General features: G+C 44.0%; 1 protein-coding gene across 9 annotated transcripts in view; it reads left to right on the forward strand.

Moving 5' to 3' along the window:
• ELAVL4 (ELAV like RNA binding protein 4) overlaps positions 1–21,366 on the forward strand; it is a 154,857-nt gene extending 133,491 nt beyond the window's left edge. For 4 of the 9 annotated variants that reach the window (XM_032639185.1, XM_032639204.1, XM_032639135.1 and 1 more), the window contains exons 4-7: positions 11,190–11,343; positions 13,287–13,512; positions 15,385–15,423; positions 18,438–21,366. In XM_032639185.1, the coding sequence (XP_032495076.1) occupies positions 11,190–11,343; positions 13,287–13,512; positions 15,385–15,423; positions 18,438–18,765 (747 nt within the window). In that variant the 3' untranslated portion in view covers positions 18,766–21,366. Of the gene's footprint in view, positions 1–11,189; positions 11,344–13,286; positions 13,513–15,384; positions 15,424–18,395 lie in introns of all 9 variants that reach the window. The other 5 variants (XM_032639156.1, XM_032639165.1, XM_032639146.1 and 2 more) reach the window with 3 other exon arrangements.
• The last annotated feature ends 212 nt before the right edge of the window (positions 21,367–21,578 follow it).

Genomic DNA, 21,578 nt, shown 5'->3' on the forward strand with positions numbered 1-21,578 from the left:
ATGCATGGGCTTACACTGACTAGGCTGCCAAAGACCCAAAATTGGGTCTTTTCTCAGCATTTCAACCATAAACCCAGTGGGGATTATTTGCCCTGTTTAGGGCCTTGGAAGTGCTGTTTAGCTTCCAACCCCCTGTTTGTCTCCAACAGAGATCACTTTAGACGCTGAGAAGCACTGAGCAAAATGGCTGTGGGTTCTGGAAGATGATCCCCAGTACTCCTGGACCCCGCAGTGGATGCCTGTCGCAGTCCTGAACCTCTGCAGGGCATTTACAAGAGCAGCTTCTGAATTCCAGCCTCTTTCTAAGAAGCGCTCTGTTGAATGCAGTTGCAGTAGTCCAGCTCTGTGTTGCATTAATTAGGAACAAAGAAAAGTAGATGGTTCTGTAGTAGCTTCAAAAGAGGGATATGTTTACCAAAAGTTTGGATTGATATACAAGTTACACTGAGAGCCTTCAGTAAAAAGTGATCCAGAATGGGATTTGAGGATGTAGGATCCTAACCCTTTCCGTGCAGTGGGACACCTGTTTGGGTTTTAACCTGAGTTTGAGGACCAGGATTAGAGAAGCGTTCACTGCTCTGCCTCTGGAAACTCGTCTCTCACGGGAGCCACAAACATGTGAAGGAGCGCCTCTAATGCGGTGAGATGGGGACTGCCACAGGGCTGCAGGGGTTCCCACTTGATTGGGGTAGAGGAGCCGGAGTAGAGAGCTGTGCACAGTTTGAGCAGGAGAGGGATCTGATCAAAGTAAAGCTCCAAGTAGGTTCATCTGGCACTGGTGCGTCACTTAGGTTGTTTGACTGAACGAAACCAGAGGCTTGCAGGCTGCTGTGCTAGTTTTTTGTCAGCCTTAGACTTTGGTTTTCCTCAGCTCTGTTAGGAGCTTTTTTGACTCATTTTAAAAGCAAAGCAGGCTTATTTAAAAATAATTCGGAAAATTCATTATCATGTAATGAAGGCAATGTCAGACATTCCCAGCTCCATGCTATTAACGTTTTTATATTTTTCCTTCCTTTTCTCATTGCATTACATTTACAAATGATGTTGTGGCTTTTCTTTTCCTAATCATTGCATTAAACTATTACTCAAATTATAAACATATGAATTTAAAGAAAGCATTCCCAGAGCACAGTTCTTGTGCAAACTGGAGGTGTGAGTGATTTCAGGATTAGGTCGGGAGGAGGGGACAAAAAAGCTGTTCCTGCCACTGTGACCGAACCCAGGAGGGTTGGCACTCAGTCAGGAGAGAAGGTGAGAGAGTAAAAGAGAAGCTTTATCACGAGGCAACAGCCAGGTTCCAGGGGGAGCAGAGCTAGAGGAGGGGAAGGTGCCTGAGTGAAGGCTTTTCGGAAGGGGAAAAAGCCTCGCTTCTCCGGAAAGGAGAGCAGCTCCTTTATTTCAGCCTCTTGCTCCGATGTTGCTTAGCCATTTCTCCATTTTCGCGTTATTCTTCTAATAGCACTAACGGTGCCTCCGGGGGATCTTTCCACACTTGAGTTTTGCAGTTTCCAGTTTGCCCCTCCTGCTTCTTTCTCTTGCCAGGGGTCATCAGGGAGCCTCACCTCCCTCCCTCCGCGCGCCCGCAATCCACCTGCCTTGCTAAAGGCCTCCATTCCGCTGAGGCCTCTTTTCTTTGCTCTTGGCATAAGCAATTATTTCTCCTATCACTGCTCTTAATGCTTCCCGGAGAGTTAGCAGATCATTTTCTGCTGGCAGATATCACCCCACCCAGAAATGATAGACTACCTCCCTCCGTCTCGTTAATAATAAAAAGGCATTTTCTCTCCTCCCCCATTATGGCTGTAGTCAGAGCCGGTGTGGGAATGCTTCCCTGCCAAGGTCAGCAGGGGCGACTGGATCACTGAATCCCCGAGGAGTGAAGGGAGGGGGTGGCAACACCAGTGGAAACGGGAGACCCGTCTACCCCAGTTGTACCAGGCACTTTCTCTCCTGTGACACATTCCGTTTGGCTGCTTTGCTTCCTAGCGCCCTGTTAACTTCCGCTGAGTGATTAATTTCAGTTACAGGTGTAGGAGTTTGAGAGATGGAAATACAGTTCCCTTACTCTGCCCAGCGAGGCTCTTATGTTCCCAGTATCTTAAAGGTCATCCACAGTGTCCTGTGTCTGGGTTACAAAAGAAATTGGTCAAGCGCAGGTTACAAGGACACTTAAGTTTTCAGAAGTGTGTGGAATGAGGCTTGGGGGCTTTAGCTGTCTACAAGTGTAAAAGATCCCACAGTGTGATGTGAGCTGCTTAAAAAAAAAACTCAGCACACCCCAGGTGTCTTAGGAGAACTGTGGACTCCAGATCCCAGGAAACAGTGGTCCTTTCTTGTCCACTCTGGTCAACCCATCCCTGGTGTCTTGTCTCCATTTCTCAGCTCCACGTTTTGAAAAGACCAGATGCTCTAAGGGTTGTCCAGAGGCAAATGAGGAAGATGGCCAAACGGTGCTGCACTCACATATTCACTCCACAATGGTTGCTTTTCCATTCTCTAGAGAGAAGAAAAAGTGACTCTGAAGCTCAATCCTATATGTCAAGAATCTAGAAAAAGAATCTATGTGTCTGTCATTTGCCTTGGGTGGTAGTGAGTCCCTGATTGTCAGACACATGCAAATGGAGTCATTAGGGGTGACTTAGAGGGATTCCTATACCAGACCGGAGTCTGACTATATGATTCTAAAGGTTCCTTCTAGCTCTGAGATGCTATAACTTTGTGTTGTTCCTGGGCCTCGAGCTGTTCTGTCTAGTAGCCACTAGCCATTTATGGCTCTTTACATCTGAGTTTAAAATAATTAAAATTAAATGAAAAGTTCAGTTCCTCAGTCACACTAGGCATGTTTGAAGTACTCAATAGCCACCTGTAGCTGGTGGCTACCATGTTGGACAGCACAGATCTAGAACGTTTTCTTGATCCCAGAAAGTTCTGTTGGACAATGCTGGCCTAGAACATCAGCGGCCCTGGGGAATAAAGGATCACTTCTCCATGGTTACCATGAAGCCCCAGAGCAGATCAGCTGGTCTGTCAAAGGTCATAGAGCCACATCCCTCTCCCCTTTCCCCTTGCTGTCCATTCAAAAGAGCTCTGAGTTCAGATGGTGAGTCCGGTCCAGCTCCGTTAGAAACTACTAGGATGACCTTGGACAACTTAGTTGATTTCTCTGGACTTACTTCCTCATCTACAGAATGATTCCTTCCAACTTTAAGTCTAACTAATAAAATATTATAGCACGATCTCTCCAGCTTGGTAACTTTCCAGGGAAAGTAGCAGTTTGTGCCAAGTACACGGCTTCTATTTCACTGTCCACGATAGCCTGGCATAGTGGAAAGATCCCAGAACTTAGTCATATCCAGCTTTGTCTTAGTTCAGCTGTGTGACCTTGGACAAGTACTTGAGCTCACTGAGCCAGAGTTTGTCGTCTGGAAAATGGAACTAATAATATCTCACTTGTAGGAAGTCCTGGCTTATAGTGGATTGCTTGAGTAATGCTCCCCAGCATGAAGACGGTAGCGAATAGGGTTACCCCTAAGGTAAAAATTACATGGGGAGAGGGGAAGACTTTTTCCCATCTACATGTTTCAGAGATACATAAAGAACGAATCTAAGTCTTACTTTGTGTAGTGGAAAGTATCATGGAGCTTCCAAGTGACCACAGCAGTCTTACCAGTATAGCAAGATTCAGGAGTTGAAGTTTAGTGAAGAGACTCGGTATCTTAAACCCTGAGTCTGAGACCAGCTCTTCTGCTAACCAGGCCATAAAACCTTTAGCACATCTCTCCCTTCTGGGGGTCACTAGACAGACAACAAGGTCCTGATACCAATAATCCCCCTTGATAATTAGATGGACTTTGTAAAAGAAGTTTTAAGGCACACGAATTTTATCACCACACCATTTTTTTAAAGAATTATTTATCCAGCGTACTCTGTGCCAGAAGTACTCTCATGATATTCTTGGATACGCTTCAAATCTGTGGTTCCCTCTAGCTCCTTCTCCACGTCAGAGTCAGTGCCTGGGAAAGGAGCTAAAATGCATTACATACAGTATATTACACATTTTGTTTCAATTCAGAGAATGTTATTGCGCTCCTGCCCTATGTAAGGCTTTGAGACTAGATGCCACAGCGGGTCTGCAGAGACCGCTAGAATGCTCAGACTATTTGGGCAGATGAGGTGTTAGCACAGATGGCTGTGATGGGAGGCAGGGTGTGATAGCTGCTGCCACTGAAACGTGTATCATCTGTAGAGTCCAAGGAGAGAGCAGTCATTTGTGCCTGGGCTTCATGGAGGAGGTGGCACTCAGGCTGGGCCTGGAAGGATGGGCAGGAGTTCATTTTGCCACGAGGATGAGCAGATAGTAAGAACCAGAGACATTTTGTTTGAATTGAGGCATAGGGTGCTTAGAGGGGTTAGCAGGAGATGAGAGGCTGTGCCAGATCCCAGAGGGCCTTGGATGCTCAGGTAAGGGATTTGAGCTTCCATCACAAGGTGCTGGAGGAACACTGAAGGTTTTGAGCAGCAACAAGTAGCACAATCAGAACTCATTAGAAACATTACCATCAGGTTGCCCATGATAAAAGAATATCATATCAATCATAGATCATATATCAGGTGGTGGGTAGGGGAAGTACGAGGAGTGGGGCCACATAAGCAGACACCTGTCCTGCCTGTGGGCAGGGCTGCAGCCACAGGCACAGGGGTGAGCTGATCCTCACAATGAAAACTCTTGTTTCTAGGAGCCAGCTGGCTTCTTTCTTCTTTCCCAGCTCCTGGTAGTGGGATCAGAAGTCCCAGGGAGGGTGTGCTCCTAGAAGGCCCTGGAAGCACCAGAGTCTGTTCTCTGCTGCCATCCTCCTGGTCTCTCTGGAATGTCTGTCCCCAGGGATCTGTTTGCTCTAGGGAGTTTCTGCTCACTCAGAGAGTACCGTGTTACAGCAGACAGGGGAAAATCTTCAGCCTGATCTTCTGAAAGGAGTGTGTCTCCTCTGCTAGACTAATAGTCCTACATGTCAGCGACTGTTGTATTCATCTTTGTACCCCCAGTGTCTGACATAAGGCCTAAGTACACAACAATTGTATCCAAGCCACTATTTATTGAGCACTTACTGTGTGCCGGGCATAGTGCCTAAGAATCGTATATGCATTAGCTTGTTTAACGCTCTAATAACTCTATTAGAAAGCTTCTCAACTAGGTTATTCAAGTGATACAGCTCAGAAAGTGTAAGTGACTTACCTCAAGGCTTACCATTTATAGCTAGTAAGCGATTAGGATTTAAATCTACATCTCTTTAACCCCAAAACTCTTGCTCTTAACCCCTGGCTCCATTCCAGAATAGATACTCCATTTCAGTTAAAGTAACATAAATGAGAAACTCCTTGGAGTGACCTGTCTCAAAATATAGTTGACTGATGCTCTATCACCTATCAGTGAGACCCACAAGATAAGGGGTGTTGAGGACAGGAAGGATGGTCCTAGTGTGTGGAGCCAGAATAGAAATAGGAGAAGGTTGGAAGCTACAGGGGAGGCAGGTTTGAACTCAGCAGAAGGAAGAACTTTCCAATAATCAGTGATGGCCAGTGATGGTGTAGCATGCCTCGTAAGGTAGTGAGCTTCCTGTCTTTGGAAATGTGTAAGGTGGTTGGCCAGCTGTCTTACATCCTGACCTGAACTTTCTTTTTTTTTTTTTTTTTTTTTTTTTTTTTGCGGTACGCGGGCCTCTCACTGTTGTGGCCTCTCCCGTTGCGGAGCACAGGCTCCAGACGCACAGGCTCAGTGCCTATGTCTCACGGGCCTAGCCACTCCACGGCATGTGGGACCTTCCCAGACCGGGACACGAACCCGTGTCCCCTGCATTGGCAGGCGGACTCTCAACCACTGCGCCACCAGGGAAGCCCTGCCCTGAACTTTTGAGGTCACTTCCAACATCAAGTTTCTGTGAAACAGATTTCAAGGATAATGCTTTCTGCTGAGTTCACCAGCATCACCTGTCACCCTTATTTGTACATCCAAGTTTTACACCAATTGAGAGATAAGACAAAAAGAGAAAAACTTATGGAATCCTAAGTTCTTTATTAATGATTAAGGCCCAGATGGATTCCGTGGACTCAACGGGCTTCCTAACACCCCACACTTTGACAGATTGACATACTGTGTCACAGGTGCTCTGGACCCCATAGGCCTCCCCACAGGAAAGCATCGGCGGCTCCCATAGAACTTAGAGCCTGGAGTAGAAAGTGGGCTTCCGGCTGGCATCTGGCTCCCAGAAGGGAGAAAACAGACAGAGTCTGAGGCACACCTGCTCATTTCCCTTGTTGAAGCCTATTCAGAGCCACTGCTCCACCTCCCCAGAAAAGAGGGGCTGCAGGGGTACAAAGAGGCCTGGACTGTTACTCCAGGGGGCATATCCTCCGCATGGGAGGAAACGCCGGGCGTGGGAAACGAGTCTCCCCCTGTCAGGAGCAGCCCTCTGTATTACACTCTCCACTTGTTTGATTACTTCCCTCACCAGACTGTGGAACTCTCAAAGCAAAAACTCTCCCAGCACAGGGCCTGGCACACAGTAAGTGTTCAAGAAGGGGAGGAATGAATGAACTCTCATCTTCTAATACCAGTGTTTTCCTAAAGAAGCCCCTTTCCTCTCATCTTACCCTCCTCATAGCACCCAAGATCACGTCTTTATCATGCTTTCCAACTGCTCTCTTTTTCTGTACCATGGCGGGACAGACAAGGACCAAGGTGTTGCCTGGTGACTCAGGAAAGCTTTTCCCCAGGCCGTGCTGTTCCTCCCACCCTGCCAAGCCCTGGCTGTGAGCAGGTGAAGGAACCTGTGAGTGCTGTGTCGCAAGGGGCAGCCCCAGCCCTGGTCCTGCTGCCCCATCAGTGATGAATGACAATGCCTGCCTTACCGCAGAGAACAGCCTTGTAAAGTCATTTTGGAAAGTGGAAAGTACTTTGTGGATGTGAGGCAGCGGAATCTGTAGGAATGTGCTAAAGGAAATTCATGGCTGCGAAGTGATAAAGGATGATCCAGACCCCCACCAGTCTGATGGAGGAGGACAGTGCTTTATAGGCGCTTGCTGGTAGTGTTCCAGATGTTTGCTTGTGTGGTAAAATTGGAAGGTGTGCCCCAATGGGGGCTAGTCCCAGACTGACCCACAAAAGCCTATCTGAGTCATCACAGAATAATATTTACCAAGTTGATACTAAATTCTAGGTATGTGCTAGACACATTAAGTCTGTCGTCTTAATTCTTTACAATAACCCATCAAAGGAGAATTGTTCCCCTTTTTACCAGTAAAGAAACAGACTTATGGAGATCAAATTACTTGCCCAAGGTCACAAAGCTAGTGAGTACTGGAGCCAGCCCATGTCTCATAAGCCCCGTGCTGTACTGTCAGCCTTGCAGAGAGTAGGGGTTGCTGTGAGCCTGCAGGGATGGGGAGGGATAAGGAGTTTGGAGTGACTGCAAATCTTCCATCAAGATCATTTGTACAGTCACCTGCCTTTGGGCCACCCTTACCCAGAGAGAGGGGGGTCATCTCCCCACTCCAGCTCCTGAGCTCCAGAGCAAGATTGGTGCGGGCGTAGAAATACCAGTCTTGTGTTCAGAGGTGCTGGATGAAAGAAGTGAGCAGGATCCTGATGGTCTGAGGCACAGGGTTCTTTAGGGCACTTCTTCCAGCGTTGGAAGGCTCGGGTTCTAGTGGGGTTAATAAGCCAGCCATGGCGGACTCTCTGGAGGGGCTAAAAGTCAGCGATTTTTTTAGAAATGTTTCAGCCTAACAAAGGGCCTGACACCTGTAGTCAGTCAGTTAGGGGTTAATAAATGTATGAAGAAACTTGAAAAGTTTCAACACTGGGGCAAGCATTTGCATGTTGAATGTGGGAAGATCCTTTTCCTGTTGTTTTTCGCCCGCTCCCACTTCTGCAGGTTTCCTAGACAGGGAACTAAGAGAACAATAGACCTAAGTTTCCAAAAAGAGGAGAAAAACTAAGCGGGATTTAGGCTTGGTGAATGGTTGAGGTGCTGTTCACCCTAGGGATGTGTCACTGCTCAGTGACTGGGGTCTGTCACAGTAATTCTCCCTCTCTGAGATTCTGCCTCTGTCAGAATCCTCTTTTGGGGAAATGGTTTTGATTTTCCAGTTCCAGCTCCTTTTCCCTAGCAGATCTGTCCCCAGCCTGCTCTCCCCTGTACCCCAGCTCTAGCTGCACAAAAATAAGGGGATCAAGGTCATTACTATGCATTGTGCATTTATTGGGTGCCAGGCAGGCACTGCGCTAAGCCCTTGACCTTCATCATCTCTTTTGTCCTCACAACAGAGGAGGGCTATCATCAGGCCCTCCCTGACCCCACCACACACTGTGATACGACCTGCCTCACCACCAGTCTCACCTCAGCTCTGTCTCCTTCCTGGCCCTTTTAACCCTTAATTAAAAGGGAGACTAGCCTCCCCTTCTCTATGTTCCAGCCCCAAACATACAGCCCTGGAATGGCACACATCTTATGGCATTATGATAACGGGTCCATATATGCACCATTCTTCCATTCAACTTATTTATTGAGTACCTGCTGTGTGTTGTCTGTTGCCCCTGTTGGACTTGGAAGTCCTTTAGGGCAAGAGACCATGTCTGTTCTTGCTTGTTGTGTATCCCCAGCATACAGCACTACGCCTGGCTCATAGTAGATCCTCAGGAAATGCTTGCTAAGAGAGGCCTCTAAATCTAGTTCTCGAACAAGATTTAGTCCTTCCAACCCCAGATACTGGAGAATGGGAAACATGTCTCTTAGCTCTTAGCTTAGTAGGAAAACACAGCTATGACTTAGTAGGAAAACAGAACGCCTAACTCTCAGCGATCCCCTTAAGTGGAGGAATCCAAGCTGCAATTAACCCAAAGAGCCATTAATGCCCAAGTCATTCATTATGATCCGTGGGTGTTCATTCACTCTTTCAGTGGGTGTTAAGCACCCTGCAAGTATCGGGCTCTGTGTTGGGAGCTAGAACCACAGAGATGAATAAGACACACATACACAAGCCATGACCTCAAGGAGATCAGCAGACTAGATAGAGAGATGGAAAATCAAGGTCAGATGGCTTAAGTGCCATGGGCGCGGCTCATCGAGAGCACTGCGAGGGGGATTTTTAGGAGGAGGCAAGATTAGGAAAAGCTGTCTAGAGAAGGTAGCATTTGGTCTGGGCCTTAGAAAGAGTAGGATTAGGACCTGAGGAAGTAGGTGGAAAAATGTTCCCTGTGAACAAAAGCATAGAGGTGGGAAGGTTTGTTTTTGGGGAGCATGAAGATCATTCAGACAATTAATTTGTCAGTAACTGGCAAGGGTGAGACAAGGGTGACCCTCATTACCATAGACATGTCACTGTGATGTTTTTATTTCCCTCTTCCTACTGCTCCCTCCTCATGCCTAAAAAATAGTTCTGCTAAGTTATAACCTGAAAGGACAGGGGGAGGAGAACCTTGTGTAGAGTGATGCCCTGTCCTGGCAGTCACATGGGATTCTTGGTCCTTCAGTCCCCACCCCCAGATACACACACAGGGACCCTCCATGAAATGGCCTCTGTGCATGTCATCTGTGTGCTGGGAAAGAGCCTACAGAGGCCACCCATGAGTTTCTAGAAGAGGTAAATGCTCAGACTGGCTGCCTTGCTCCATTGGCAGGAGGAGGCCAGCAAGGCACATTAGTCACTCACATCATTTTATCTGTTGAGTCAACATCTATTTTTAGGTGTGGAACCCAGAAAGGGACCTGGCATCTCTGCATGGAAAGGGAGAGAGTGCCATGGGTGAGGGGGTCTGCTCATCCTTCACGCCTCTGCGTGATCCGCTGCTAGACCCATTCTCAGATGCAAGGTCTCCTTCCCTGCTGGAGGTTTAGTTCCTAATGCCAAAAGTCCAGTTTAACATGTATAATTCCTTTTGCAAACATGCTTTTGTGTATGCAGAGCACACATACACACACACACATACTCACTCACTCACCCCTATAGTCTTAGCAGGTCCTGTGAATTGGTTATACAAATTAAATAAAACTAAAAAATGCTAATAAGGCATATAGGTCCCTCCCTGTCCAACATTGTCAGATGTGCTCTGAAATGACTGTTTTCATCATCTATTCTGAGCCATAACCGCCCCAGAAATAGCTTTAGCAGGAAAGTGCTTTTGTTAGACTAGCTGTAAATTATATTTCAAATGTCTGATGTTGTTTTCTTAAAAAATAAATAAATAAGTAAATGAAAGTCTAAAATTAATGACTGCTGGGGTTTGCTTTGCTTATGTGTACTGCTACAGATTTGGCTTCTTGCAGATGGAATTTCAGAACTGTTTACACTTCTGTGTTAGCTTTTTGGGGAAAAAAAAAAAGCAGTTGAGAGATCCGGGAGGACAGATTTACAAAGTTGAACTTATTATAACCATCGGTGAGGCTCACTTCTCTCTCCACTGCCCTCTCCCTCCCTCCTTTCCATCGTGCCCTCATTTTTTTTTTATTGTGGTTTCATCTGCTCCGCCTCAAAGTTAGAAGGCAACTCATTCTTGCAGATGTTATGACAAGGTCACATATCCAGTTTTGCAAGCAGATGTTCATTCAGCCCCATTTCACCAGCACTTTGTCATTCAGCGAGAGCAGACCTTGTGGGAACAGATTGGAACAACGCAAAGGATGGGACATAAAAAAATCTTGCAGAGAACCTGATCGCTTTTATGTGTTCAAGAAGGGGATGGGGGTGGGGTGGGGTTGGCAAGGAAAGAAATCTGCAGAGCAGAATTTCATGAGTTTTTTTTTTTTTTTTTGGTTTTTTCAAAGATTATTATGTGTTGGATACAGTAAATCATCTATACACCCACATCCAGGAGGTACATCTTCAGAACTCCATGCGTGGGTAGTTCTGCATTTAAACAGCTGCCATACAGTAGCTATTTTGTTCTGCACTTAGAGACCCTTATCTGTGCATTTGTTTTAAGTTATCACCAACTCTCCTCTTGTTCCTCTATTGCTGTTCTCCTGGTTCTCATTACTATTACAAAAGTAGCTAAACATCTGAACTACAGAGTTATTTGAACTGACACTGTGAGTTAGAATGATAGACACGGGGCTGTCATCTCAGTTGTCGACTCAGTCTCTACTCAGAGGGTGTTGCCTGTAATGGATTTAGCACCTCTTGCCTTTTCCTAGGTCTCATATGCCCGTCCAAGCTCTGCCTCAATCAGGGATGCTAACCTCTACGTTAGCGGCCTTCCCAAAACCATGACCCAGAAGGAACTGGAACAGCTTTTCTCACAATATGGCCGTATCATCACCTCACGAATCCTGGTGGATCAAGTCACAGGTTAAGTATTTTTTTGCCGTTATTTTGTGTCTCAGTGTCACCAGCCAGTGCCTTGTGACCCATAGGAGCAGAGAGGTAGTGGTTACTTGGGGAAAAGGATGTGGGTCATGAGTAAACAGATTTTTGACCTAAGAGAAAGACTTTTTATCCATCAACTGCTGAAATTTAAAATGGGCCATCTTGGGAAGTAGGAGATCTCCATCGTGGGAATTGTTCCAGCAGCAGCTAAACTACTTGGCAGAGTTGTAAAGAGGATTCAGCCATCAAGCTGGGAGTGGGGTTGAATGACCTTCAAAGTCTCTTTCAACCCTCAACCAAATAACATTACTTTTGTATGTGAAAAGAGCCTATATGTATAGCTCTGTCTCCAATGATAGCATTGTAAAGTTAGAGGCAACCTCCCACTGCCTCATTTCACGCATGAGAAAACAGAGGTCCAAAGTGGGGCATGTGACTTCTGTCCAGTTAGTTAGCAGCAGTACAGGGGTAACCCAGGATCTGGTGCTGTGATACTTTGGCCATCATAAAGAAAAGCAACCCCCGCCACCACCTGTCAGTAAGAAAGGCACCCAGGTTGCATTTTTTTTTTAATTGGAGTATAATTGATTTACAATGTTGTGTTAGTTTCAGGTGTACAGCAAAGTGAATCTGTTATACAAATACATATATCCACCCTTTTTAAGATTCTCTTCCCATATAGGCCATTACAGAGTATTGAGTAGAGTTCCCTGTGCTATACAGTAGGTCCTTATTAGTTATCTGTATAACATATAGTAGTGTGTATGTGTCAATCCCAATCTTCCAATTTATCCCTCCCCCCACTTACCCCCAGGCTGCATTTTTGATGACAGAAGGTGTCCACCTACTCTAATTTAAAACACACCCTGGGAGCCATTTAGCATGTGTTTATTGTTTGACTATGCAACAAACCCTCACTGAAGGCAGCTCTGCCCCAGACGCTGCGCAGAGGGACACCAGCGACCAGGGATGAAGGTGGCACAGTCCTGCCCATACAAGACTCCAGTGTGATGAGTACCTGCTAGGGCTGTCCGTTGCCCAACGAGAGCTCAGGAGAAGGCCTGCTGTGCCTGGTGGGCACTGTTGGGAAGGAAGTTTCCATCAAGGAGGTGATGTTTGAACAGAGTTTTGGAGGATGACTTGCAGTTATCTGACAAGAAGGAGGGACAGAGCATGCTAGGTGGATAGGATGTATCCTGTAGAATAGGTGGATAGGACATACCCTAAGGCATGGAGTTGAGGCAGAACATAACCTGTTCAAGGAATATCTGGCAGTTCAGCATGGCTGACACGAGGTTCAACAGGGGGTTGGGGCCAGATCATCGGGGACATTAAATGCCACGCCAAGCAGTCTGGAATTCATCCGTATGCAGCATGGAGCTATGGAAGGGATTTTTGTGGGGTTTTTTTTCATTTGTTTTTCTGTGTTTGGAGTAGGGAGCAATGAGGAATGGGTACCATGCACAAGGTAAAAAATTGAAAAGGTACAGAAAAAGTATAAAAGATGTTTTTAAATGGTATAATATGGTCAGAGTTTGCTTTTCAAATAGATTATTTAGTTGCCAGGTGTGGTGGACACATTGGAGGTTCTCACTGTCAGGTTCTCAACTGACAGTGGGTGATCAGTTACAGCAACTAAAGGGAGACCTGAGGACTGAGCAGGGTGGGGCGGGGGAGCTGGAAGGGACAGATGAGAAAGATGCCTGTGTTCTGTGGGTAGGAGTCACAGTCCAGGGCCATGATGGCAGAAATGCAGGCAGGTGCATTTTGATGGGTGAGAAAGATTCAGGAAGCCAGGCTCAGCCCTGGCCCCGCAGGTGGGCTGACTCCCCAAGGAAATCCATGGGACCCAGCGCATCTCTTCCTGGAGATGTTTACCAGTTTGGTTTGTTCACTCTTTATCAAGGCTCTTTCTCTTTCCCCAGGAGTGTCCAGAGGGGTGGGATTTATCCGGTTTGATAAGAGGATTGAGGCAGAAGAAGCAATCAAAGGGCTGAATGGCCAGAAGCCCAGTGGTGCTACGGAACCAATTACTGTGAAGTTTGCCAACAACCCCAGCCAGAAGTCCAGCCAGGCCCTGCTCTCCCAGCTCTACCAGTCCCCCAACCGGCGCTACCCTGGCCCACTTCACCACCAGGCTCAGAGGTTCAGGTAGGCGTGCCCACAGGGGAAAGAGCCCTGCTACACGAGAGCTGGACAAGAGCCAGGGAAGCCCATGGCCCTGAAGCATGGGGCGGGGTGAGAACCTCTGCCTCTAGGAATCACTGTGGGAAATTGCCCCCAAATCTCAGTTTCCACCACTGTAAAATGTGATGATTGGACTTTTCTAAGCTTTTCTAAGCCCCCTTTCAAACTACTGCTGTGACCGTGATTAATCTTCAGATTCTTTGATCAAAACAAAATTTCTGCATTTAACCAAATGAGAAGGTTCCGTTTCAACGAGAGTTAATCACAGATAAGTGACCACATTCAGCAGTTTAGACTTAAAGCTAAGGCAGTGGCTTTTAATAAAGTCAAAGAAAAGAGTAGCCCAGAAGGCACATCCTTGCCAGAGGGAATGGTTTGGCCTCTGCCCTCCTCCTTCTTGTGCCGGTAACTCTGTTGGGTTGGGGGGGGGTAGAGGGGATCCTCTCTTCTGTGTTACCTTTACTCTGACATTGTCAGCAGACTCTGGAAAGACGAGGAGGAAGACTTTGTCCAAGCCTTACTAGTGTTTCCTCTGGGTACCCAACCCCCAGGAAGCTCCAGGTACAACGGGGCATTCCCCTTCTCCTGGGACGTTTCTGAAAGGCAGATTTCTCTCCATGTAGACAGTCCAACCTTGACCATGTAGGCAGTCTGACCTCTGTTATGCAAGAGATAAGAATATTCTTGGGCTTCCCTGGTGGCGCAGTGGTTGAGAGTCCACCTGCCGATGCAGGGGACACGGGTTCGTGCCCCGGCCCGGGAAGATCCCACATGCTGCGGAGCGGCTGGGCCTGTGAGCCATGGCCGCTGAACCTGTGCGTCCGGAGCCTGTGCTCCGTGATGGGAGGGGCCACAACAGTGAGAGGCCCGCGTACTGCAAAAAAAAAAAGAATATTCTTGACCTACCCATAATAATTCTAAATAGTTATTTTATTCCACCCATGTCCCAACTTCCCTTTAATGAAAAGGTCTTTCTCTTTTTCGAACATCACATGGGAAAATAGTAGGCCCTTCCATCTAGCCACAAGGAGGAGAAAAATCAGCCTCTGGAGTGTACTTCCATATGCCCCCTGAACATGAAATGGTTAGTGATTTCATGAAGAGTCCAAGTCATCTAATTTTTATTTTGTGTGAGAATACATGCAGTATTTGTGTAAAAAACCTTTCCAGCAGGCTTCTAATGGTGGAAACTATGGTTACTACTGCCCCATGATGTGAATAGCTTATCCCCAAGTAAGATACTGAAGGTGAAGGAGACTATAACAAAATGGCAGTTTGCTGGGAGGTGCTTTCAGGTTGTAAACAGTAAGCTAATTTTTTAAAAATCTGAACCCTCAAACCTCCCCCCGCATCAAAAAAAAAATGGGTGTGGTAAGAAGATTTAGTTAAAGTAGCCAGGCTAAGAGAAAAGATCCATTCTGATATGCATGTGTGTGCTTATATTGTTAATCTGGAGCAGAGACCTTTATTCATAAATTTCATTACAGTAAAAGCTGAACAACTTAAGATGCCACCCCTCTTTAAAAATTTTCACAGCACAATGTAAAATAAAATCCTCACAAATGTTCTGAAAGGTGGGGGGAGTGGGATTAATTGAGACCTTGAAAGAAAGGAAGGTTCATTAGACACTTGCTTTAAACTCCGGCATTGACCTGAACATGAATTACTTTAGTTGGAGGCAGGAAAAGGGGGAACTACCAGCGGATAGACTCCTAAGCACTGGGGAAAGTTTTTGAGCTTTTCTTCTTTGAAAATGGAGCATTCTTATTAATAGTTCCATTGAGCGATCTTGCCATCTGTGAGGCATTAACCCAGAGACCCTCCTTCTCTTTGCAGGCTGGACAATTTGCTTAATATGGCCTATGGCGTAAAGAGGTAATTAAAACTCCACAGATTGCCAGATGTCCGTGTTGGCACAGACTGGGGCTAGAATTTTTTTTTAATTCACTAACTTTACTTTTTTTTTTAATTCTTCCTTTTTCTTCCACCAGCATGTCAAATTCTCTTTTACTTTCAGACCTCAGTTGGTTTTGTTTCTTTTAGGGCACACAAAGTGTGTTTGTGTGTTTCACTTTTTCTTTTACTTGCAGGTGGGCTTCTCCCATGGTTCAGGTGCCACAGCTACCAAGCCTTTAATAATCTGGTCCTCTGAGCGGCTCCCCTAAGAGGGAAGACTGTGACTCTTTGCCAGATGATTTTGCAAACTTGCAAAGCAACTGTTTTACATTAGCAATGCCAAGATTCAGTTAAGAGGGCAGATTCCAGCAAATGAAAATTAGAACATTTTGCTAATCATCTTATGATTGTCAGTGGAAAAATTAGATTTCGGACTACCAGCCCTGGCCAAAGCATGAATAAGTGCGTGGATGACCTTATGACTCCCGCCCCCAGCTCTAAGTGCCTTTCAGGGCCCAGCCTGAGAATGAAGTGTATCTGTGTGCACCTCAACCAGGAGTTTCTTTCGTTACAGGTTTTAGCAGTTATTAGCAATCCTCCCTTGGTTATATATGTATATATGTTTTAAACTGGCTGTTTCTTTTATTTAAAACCTTTTTGTGGTGTTAAGGTTTGGGGGACTTTCTGAATGTAGTCACAAGGGTGTTCCAGACCTAGTCTGAAAACTGAATCTCGGGAGGTTGGTTGCTTTATGTCACTGTGTCCGTGAGATTCCCATGTGTACTTTTGATAAGCCCCACTGAGCTGCTAGGGAGATAGCATCTTCATCATCCTGCCCTGTAGAGCTGCACACTTTAATTCCCCTTCCTGCGGTCAAGGGAAAGAGATGTGGTCTTGAATAGTCCAAGTCACACTCCCTGTATGAGGCAGGCCTTTCACCACTTGCTGTGCATGGTAGGTACCCTGCTCTGGAAACTGGCATGCAGTGGAGAAAGTAACTCGACTGCAGACTTCACTGTCAAGGTGCCAGCCTCTTGAATCTCAATCCCAGCCCCCATGAGGGTAACTGTGAATTATCTCCACACGTCTAGCATACTGCTTGCCTGTTCCCACGCATTTTACACTTTTTCCCAGCTCTGTCCCATACCTTTGCTCCTCTTGAACTTCTGTGAAGTTGCACCAAATATTGTGAAAAGAGTGATGCTTATACATAGATGAGGTCAGGGAAGACACTGCAATGCAGCATGCACACTGCCATCTCCTCCAGTTCCCCACCCATAGTACACTTCACAAGTTGATAAGAGCATTCTCTTTTCCTGTTAAACCCAGATTTGGATCCAGAGTCCTTCCTACCAAAGTGCTCCAGGTACCATTACCATCTAGAGTTGAGGCTCTCCGTGAAACCTCTTTGCTGGCCCTGACTTTGGCCTTACAATATTTAGCCGTTCTCTACCTATAAACCGAAAGAGGTCAGTTGACTCAGTTGGAGGAGAGAAGGTTGAGAAGACAATGTTCAGAAATAGTGCAAATAATGATTAGACATGTGTTTGCCCTTCTGAGAATCTGTACCATGATGTTTTTGGTTTTGTCCTGTTATTTGTTTTTAAGTAAGAGGGAAGACTGATGTAGTGAACAATACCAAAAATGATATCTGTTGAGTCGTTACGTTTAGCATATCTTCAGCGGCCATTTGATTATCTAAATTTTAGTTAGATACACAACTATTCTTTCATAGGACTTTTGAATCTCTAATAATATACACATATTTTAAAAACATTCCTAAATGACACTTTATCCATTCACTTCCCCAGTTTTTGCTTCCTCTCCTCCTATCCCCCACTTCAAAAAAAAAAAACTAACCAAATGAAAAGCAAGATACTAGTCAGTGTATAGAGTCAAAATACCTGTATGAGTTTGGTATAAAGTAAAATGTTAATAAATATTTTTTCTGCTGTAGGCACTGGTAACCTAATTGTTTCATCTGATGCATCCATCATGAATCACATACATATTTTATCAGACGGTGAATAGGATCTAAAGGATTGTTTTTCTTTTCAAGATTACGTGAAAACTAAGAAGATTTTGAAGCCTAATACAAAAGTAGTTGTAATAGGACAAAAAACAGTTTTTTGCTTTTCTGATGTACAGTGATTCAAGATATATAAGTGCACACACCACTTGAAATCTCACTCCTGTGACGCTTAGAAATGAATTCCAGATAATATAGCATCAAGGAGTGATACATCTTTATTATTATTGCTCAGGGTTTTTTTTGGAACTCTTTTGAATAAATGCTAAATGAAACATAAGCCACCCATTGGATTAATAACAATGGGTGTATCTCCATGCCCCATAATATCTAGAGATCTCATGTATCTCCATTCCTGATAATACTGAGAGATCTTTGACAACGGTTAAGTCAAGGGACTGCAAAGATGGTAGACTTGAGCACTTCTGGGCCATCTCCTAAACTGCCTTAAAAAATAAATGAAATGTCCCGAGCATCAACATCCACAGTGTTATTCACCTGTTCAATCAATAAGCAGCTATTAAGTGTTTTCTACATGTCATGTCTGTGAGATTCCCATATGGGCTCCACTGAATAAATAAGTAGAGCAAAAGGATGAATGAAGTGGAGCCCCTTCTCTGAAGAGCTCACGATCTATTGTGGGGAGGGAGGGTGAGGGTCAGAGTGGGATACCCTATGAACATATACTTGATAGTATGACAGAGACTTGCTCTGGGAGTTCTTCGTGGTTTTTAGTAGTTGACCTAGGCCTTTCTCTTGGCATATACGTGCCTTAGCCAGTCTAACTGTTCCCATTAGAAGAAATTCCACAGACATTAGTCTTTATATTTTGGTTTTCAAACCCTGAAGACTCTCCTGCAAACACTCACTCAGGCCTCTGCCCGTGTCTGTGTCTGTGCATCTGTGTGTTATCCACGGTCAGACTGATGTCTGGACCAGTCCCCCCTTCTGCTTGTCCCCCCAGGTTCTCCCCAATCACCATTGACGGGATGACAAGCCTTGTGGGAATGAACATCCCTGGTCACACAGGAACAGGCTGGTGCATCTTTGTCTACAATCTGTCCCCTGATTCCGACGAGAGTGTCCTCTGGCAGCTCTTCGGCCCCTTTGGTGCAGTGAACAACGTCAAAGTCATCCGTGACTTCAACACCAACAAGTGCAAGGGATTCGGCTTTGTCACCATGACCAACTATGATGAGGCAGCCATGGCCATAGCCAGCCTCAACGGGTACCGCCTGGGAGACCGAGTGTTGCAAGTTTCCTTTAAAACCAACAAAGCCCACAAGTCCTGAATTTCCCATCCTTACTTATTAAAATATATATATAAATATATACGAACAAAACACACGCGCGCACACACACATACACACGCACACACACAAAAGAGAGAGAAACAAACTTTTCAAGGCTTATATTCAACCATGGACTTTATAAGCCAGTGTTGCCTAAGTATTAAAACATTGGATTATCCTGAGGTGTACCAGGAAAGGATTTTATAATGCTTAGAAAAAAAGAAAAAAACACAAAAAAATACCTTTGATGCATTGAATGTTCTTTCATAGCTGTCGTTGTTGACTATAATATACATAGATAGCGACGTGCAGGGATTTTTACCCAGCCAGCTAATTTTACTACCTTCCTTGAAGGTGGGTCTTTTTAAGATGACCATTCGCTCATTTGAAGAAGAAAAACAAAAAACAAAAAAAAAATAATAAAAATAAAACAATTTTTACAAAGTAATGGGATTCAAAGAAAGAAAATAAAGATTTTTCTTTTTTGTCAAAATGTTGATCCAATCAGATTGGTTAAAAAAAAAACCCACACAAATTAAAGAGGAATAATAAAAATTGCAAAAATTAAAGAAACTTTTGCAAATTTTTTTATTTTTCCTTTTTTCTTTTATATCATGTGAACTAAAACAGTCTTCTGTTAGGGGATGGGGGCGAGGGGGATACCTGATGACATTAACAATTTAATAACATTAACGTTGCCAAAGAGGTGGTCTCTTTGCTGAAAATGGGTTTCAAGAAAAATCTATTTTTATAAAATATAAAGAATTTTTACAAGAGAATCTGGATTTGAGAAAAAAATATTTTGACTGGCTAATTTAGGGGAAATTGACAACTTTGTCGCGTTCATACTGCACTGGTAACTTTTTAGAGATCAAGATGTGTGTTTTAAACTGGATTCGTAGACTGTTTTTTGAAGGATGGGCTATAAACAGATGATCTTCATATCTTTTCATAGCATGTAATAATAATTAAAAAATTATTAATTACTAGGGGAAAGGAGTGTTCATTCTACCCAGGGTACCACAGTTCCCCACAGTCAAAACCCAAAAGCAAGGAGATGAGTTGAAAGACAGTTTTTCTTTAAGTCATCAGTATGGGATGTCAGCAGAACAAAAATTAAAAAGATTGATTTTTCCTTTTGATCTAAAACTTCCTTAGTTTGAGCAGTAGGTGCTACGAAATTATTTACATATCTTAGTATCATAGTTAAATGTAATGTGTTTAGGAGAGGAAAACAAAAACTACATTTGCTTTAAATTCATTAAGGAATTTTCAAATTCACTTTGTAGCCCATGCTGATAGAATTGGGCTGTGTTGGTACATTTGAAACACTGTTTATGTTGCTTGAAACACTTATTTATTTAATCGCAGATGTGATGATGCCTATGGCCGAGATCAAATATAGCTAGATTGGCTAGACTACTTATTTGTTTACTTAAACTATGGGAAGAAGCATATTATTGTGTCATTCTGTTGTGTGTGTATGTGTATATACAATATAAATATATATATATAAAGTTATTTTTTCTTTGGGTTAATTTATTATAAGTTGTAACACTTGGCTAGTTTTGTTTGTATATGTCTTAAAATGTTTTCTTATGATATTTAAGTGACAGTTAAAGAGGTATCAAGGTAACTTGTGTAGAACTATTGTTTGATATATTGTCATGTTTGTTGTGAATATTTTTTCTTACTGCACAGTAGAAAAATAAAAACAACTGGGTCTTTATTTTAACGTAATTCAGATTGGGGAAAACAAAACAGAGCTAAGGGAACAAAATGACTGAGGGAGCATTCTCCCACGTCCAGTGCACTGATCATTTTAGTATATTTGTGCTTTGTACGGTTATATATTTAAAACAAAAACAAAACAAAAAAATACAAGGGTTCATGCTCTTCCCTGGGTAATAGAAACAGTTACTCGCTATGCATAATCTAGTTGATAGTTAAATTTGCTATTGCTTTTCTTGTCTTGTTATATACAATCTTTTCAATACCAGTTTAGTCTTAATGGTAATAAAACGTTATGGTTATTTATAACTTGTGCTTATTTTGTGCGTTTTTTCTCATGCTGAACCCACTAAGTGCATGTAGACAGAACTGTTGTTTTCACACTAAAGAGGCAAACTTTGTAGTAGTAGCCGTAGTGGTAGAGAGGTAACGAAAACCACGGCTGCATCATAGACTCCTCCTTTAAATTTTTTTTCTGTTTTTTTTCCTCTTTTCGGTTTTGAGAAAAAAACACCAGATTTCAGTTCAGAGAACACTCGTTCAACATTCAGGGAAACCTTTTAACATCACCTGCTATGAGTGAACTCAGTTTGCTGGCAAAGTCTGATGCATTTGCTAAGCATTAGTGGGAAAGGCATGCCAAAATCTCTTCTCTATAAAGTGTTCACTCTTGGGGGGGGGGAAAAAGGAAAAAAAATCTTAGGACCAGGCAGTTGTATACTTTAGTTATAATGAATGACTTCATGTTAATCTTGCTAGTTTAGATGATTTCTGAGGGAAAGTGTTGTAAATGGTTTTTTTTTCATAATCTTGTTGTGTTTGAATTATTTGTACTTTGTCCAGACAATAAATGAAAGTGTGTAGAATGGATTTGAGCTTCCCAGATTTTTAAATGTGTTCACTCACACTTTTTTTTCTGTAGCATCTTCAGATTTCCCCAATATTTTTACCATTAAACAAACAAACAAAAAGAGGTAGAGTAAATTTCTGTTTTGCAACTTAGCCCAGTCTCTCAAAGTCAACTCAGTATTCAAAAGTCATTGCCCTAGTTCCACACTACTAAAGGTACGGTCTCCAGCCAG

This window comes from Phocoena sinus, chromosome 1 (assembly GCF_008692025.1).
Source record: "Phocoena sinus isolate mPhoSin1 chromosome 1, mPhoSin1.pri, whole genome shotgun sequence".
NCBI lineage: Eukaryota > Metazoa > Chordata > Mammalia > Artiodactyla > Phocoenidae > Phocoena > Phocoena sinus.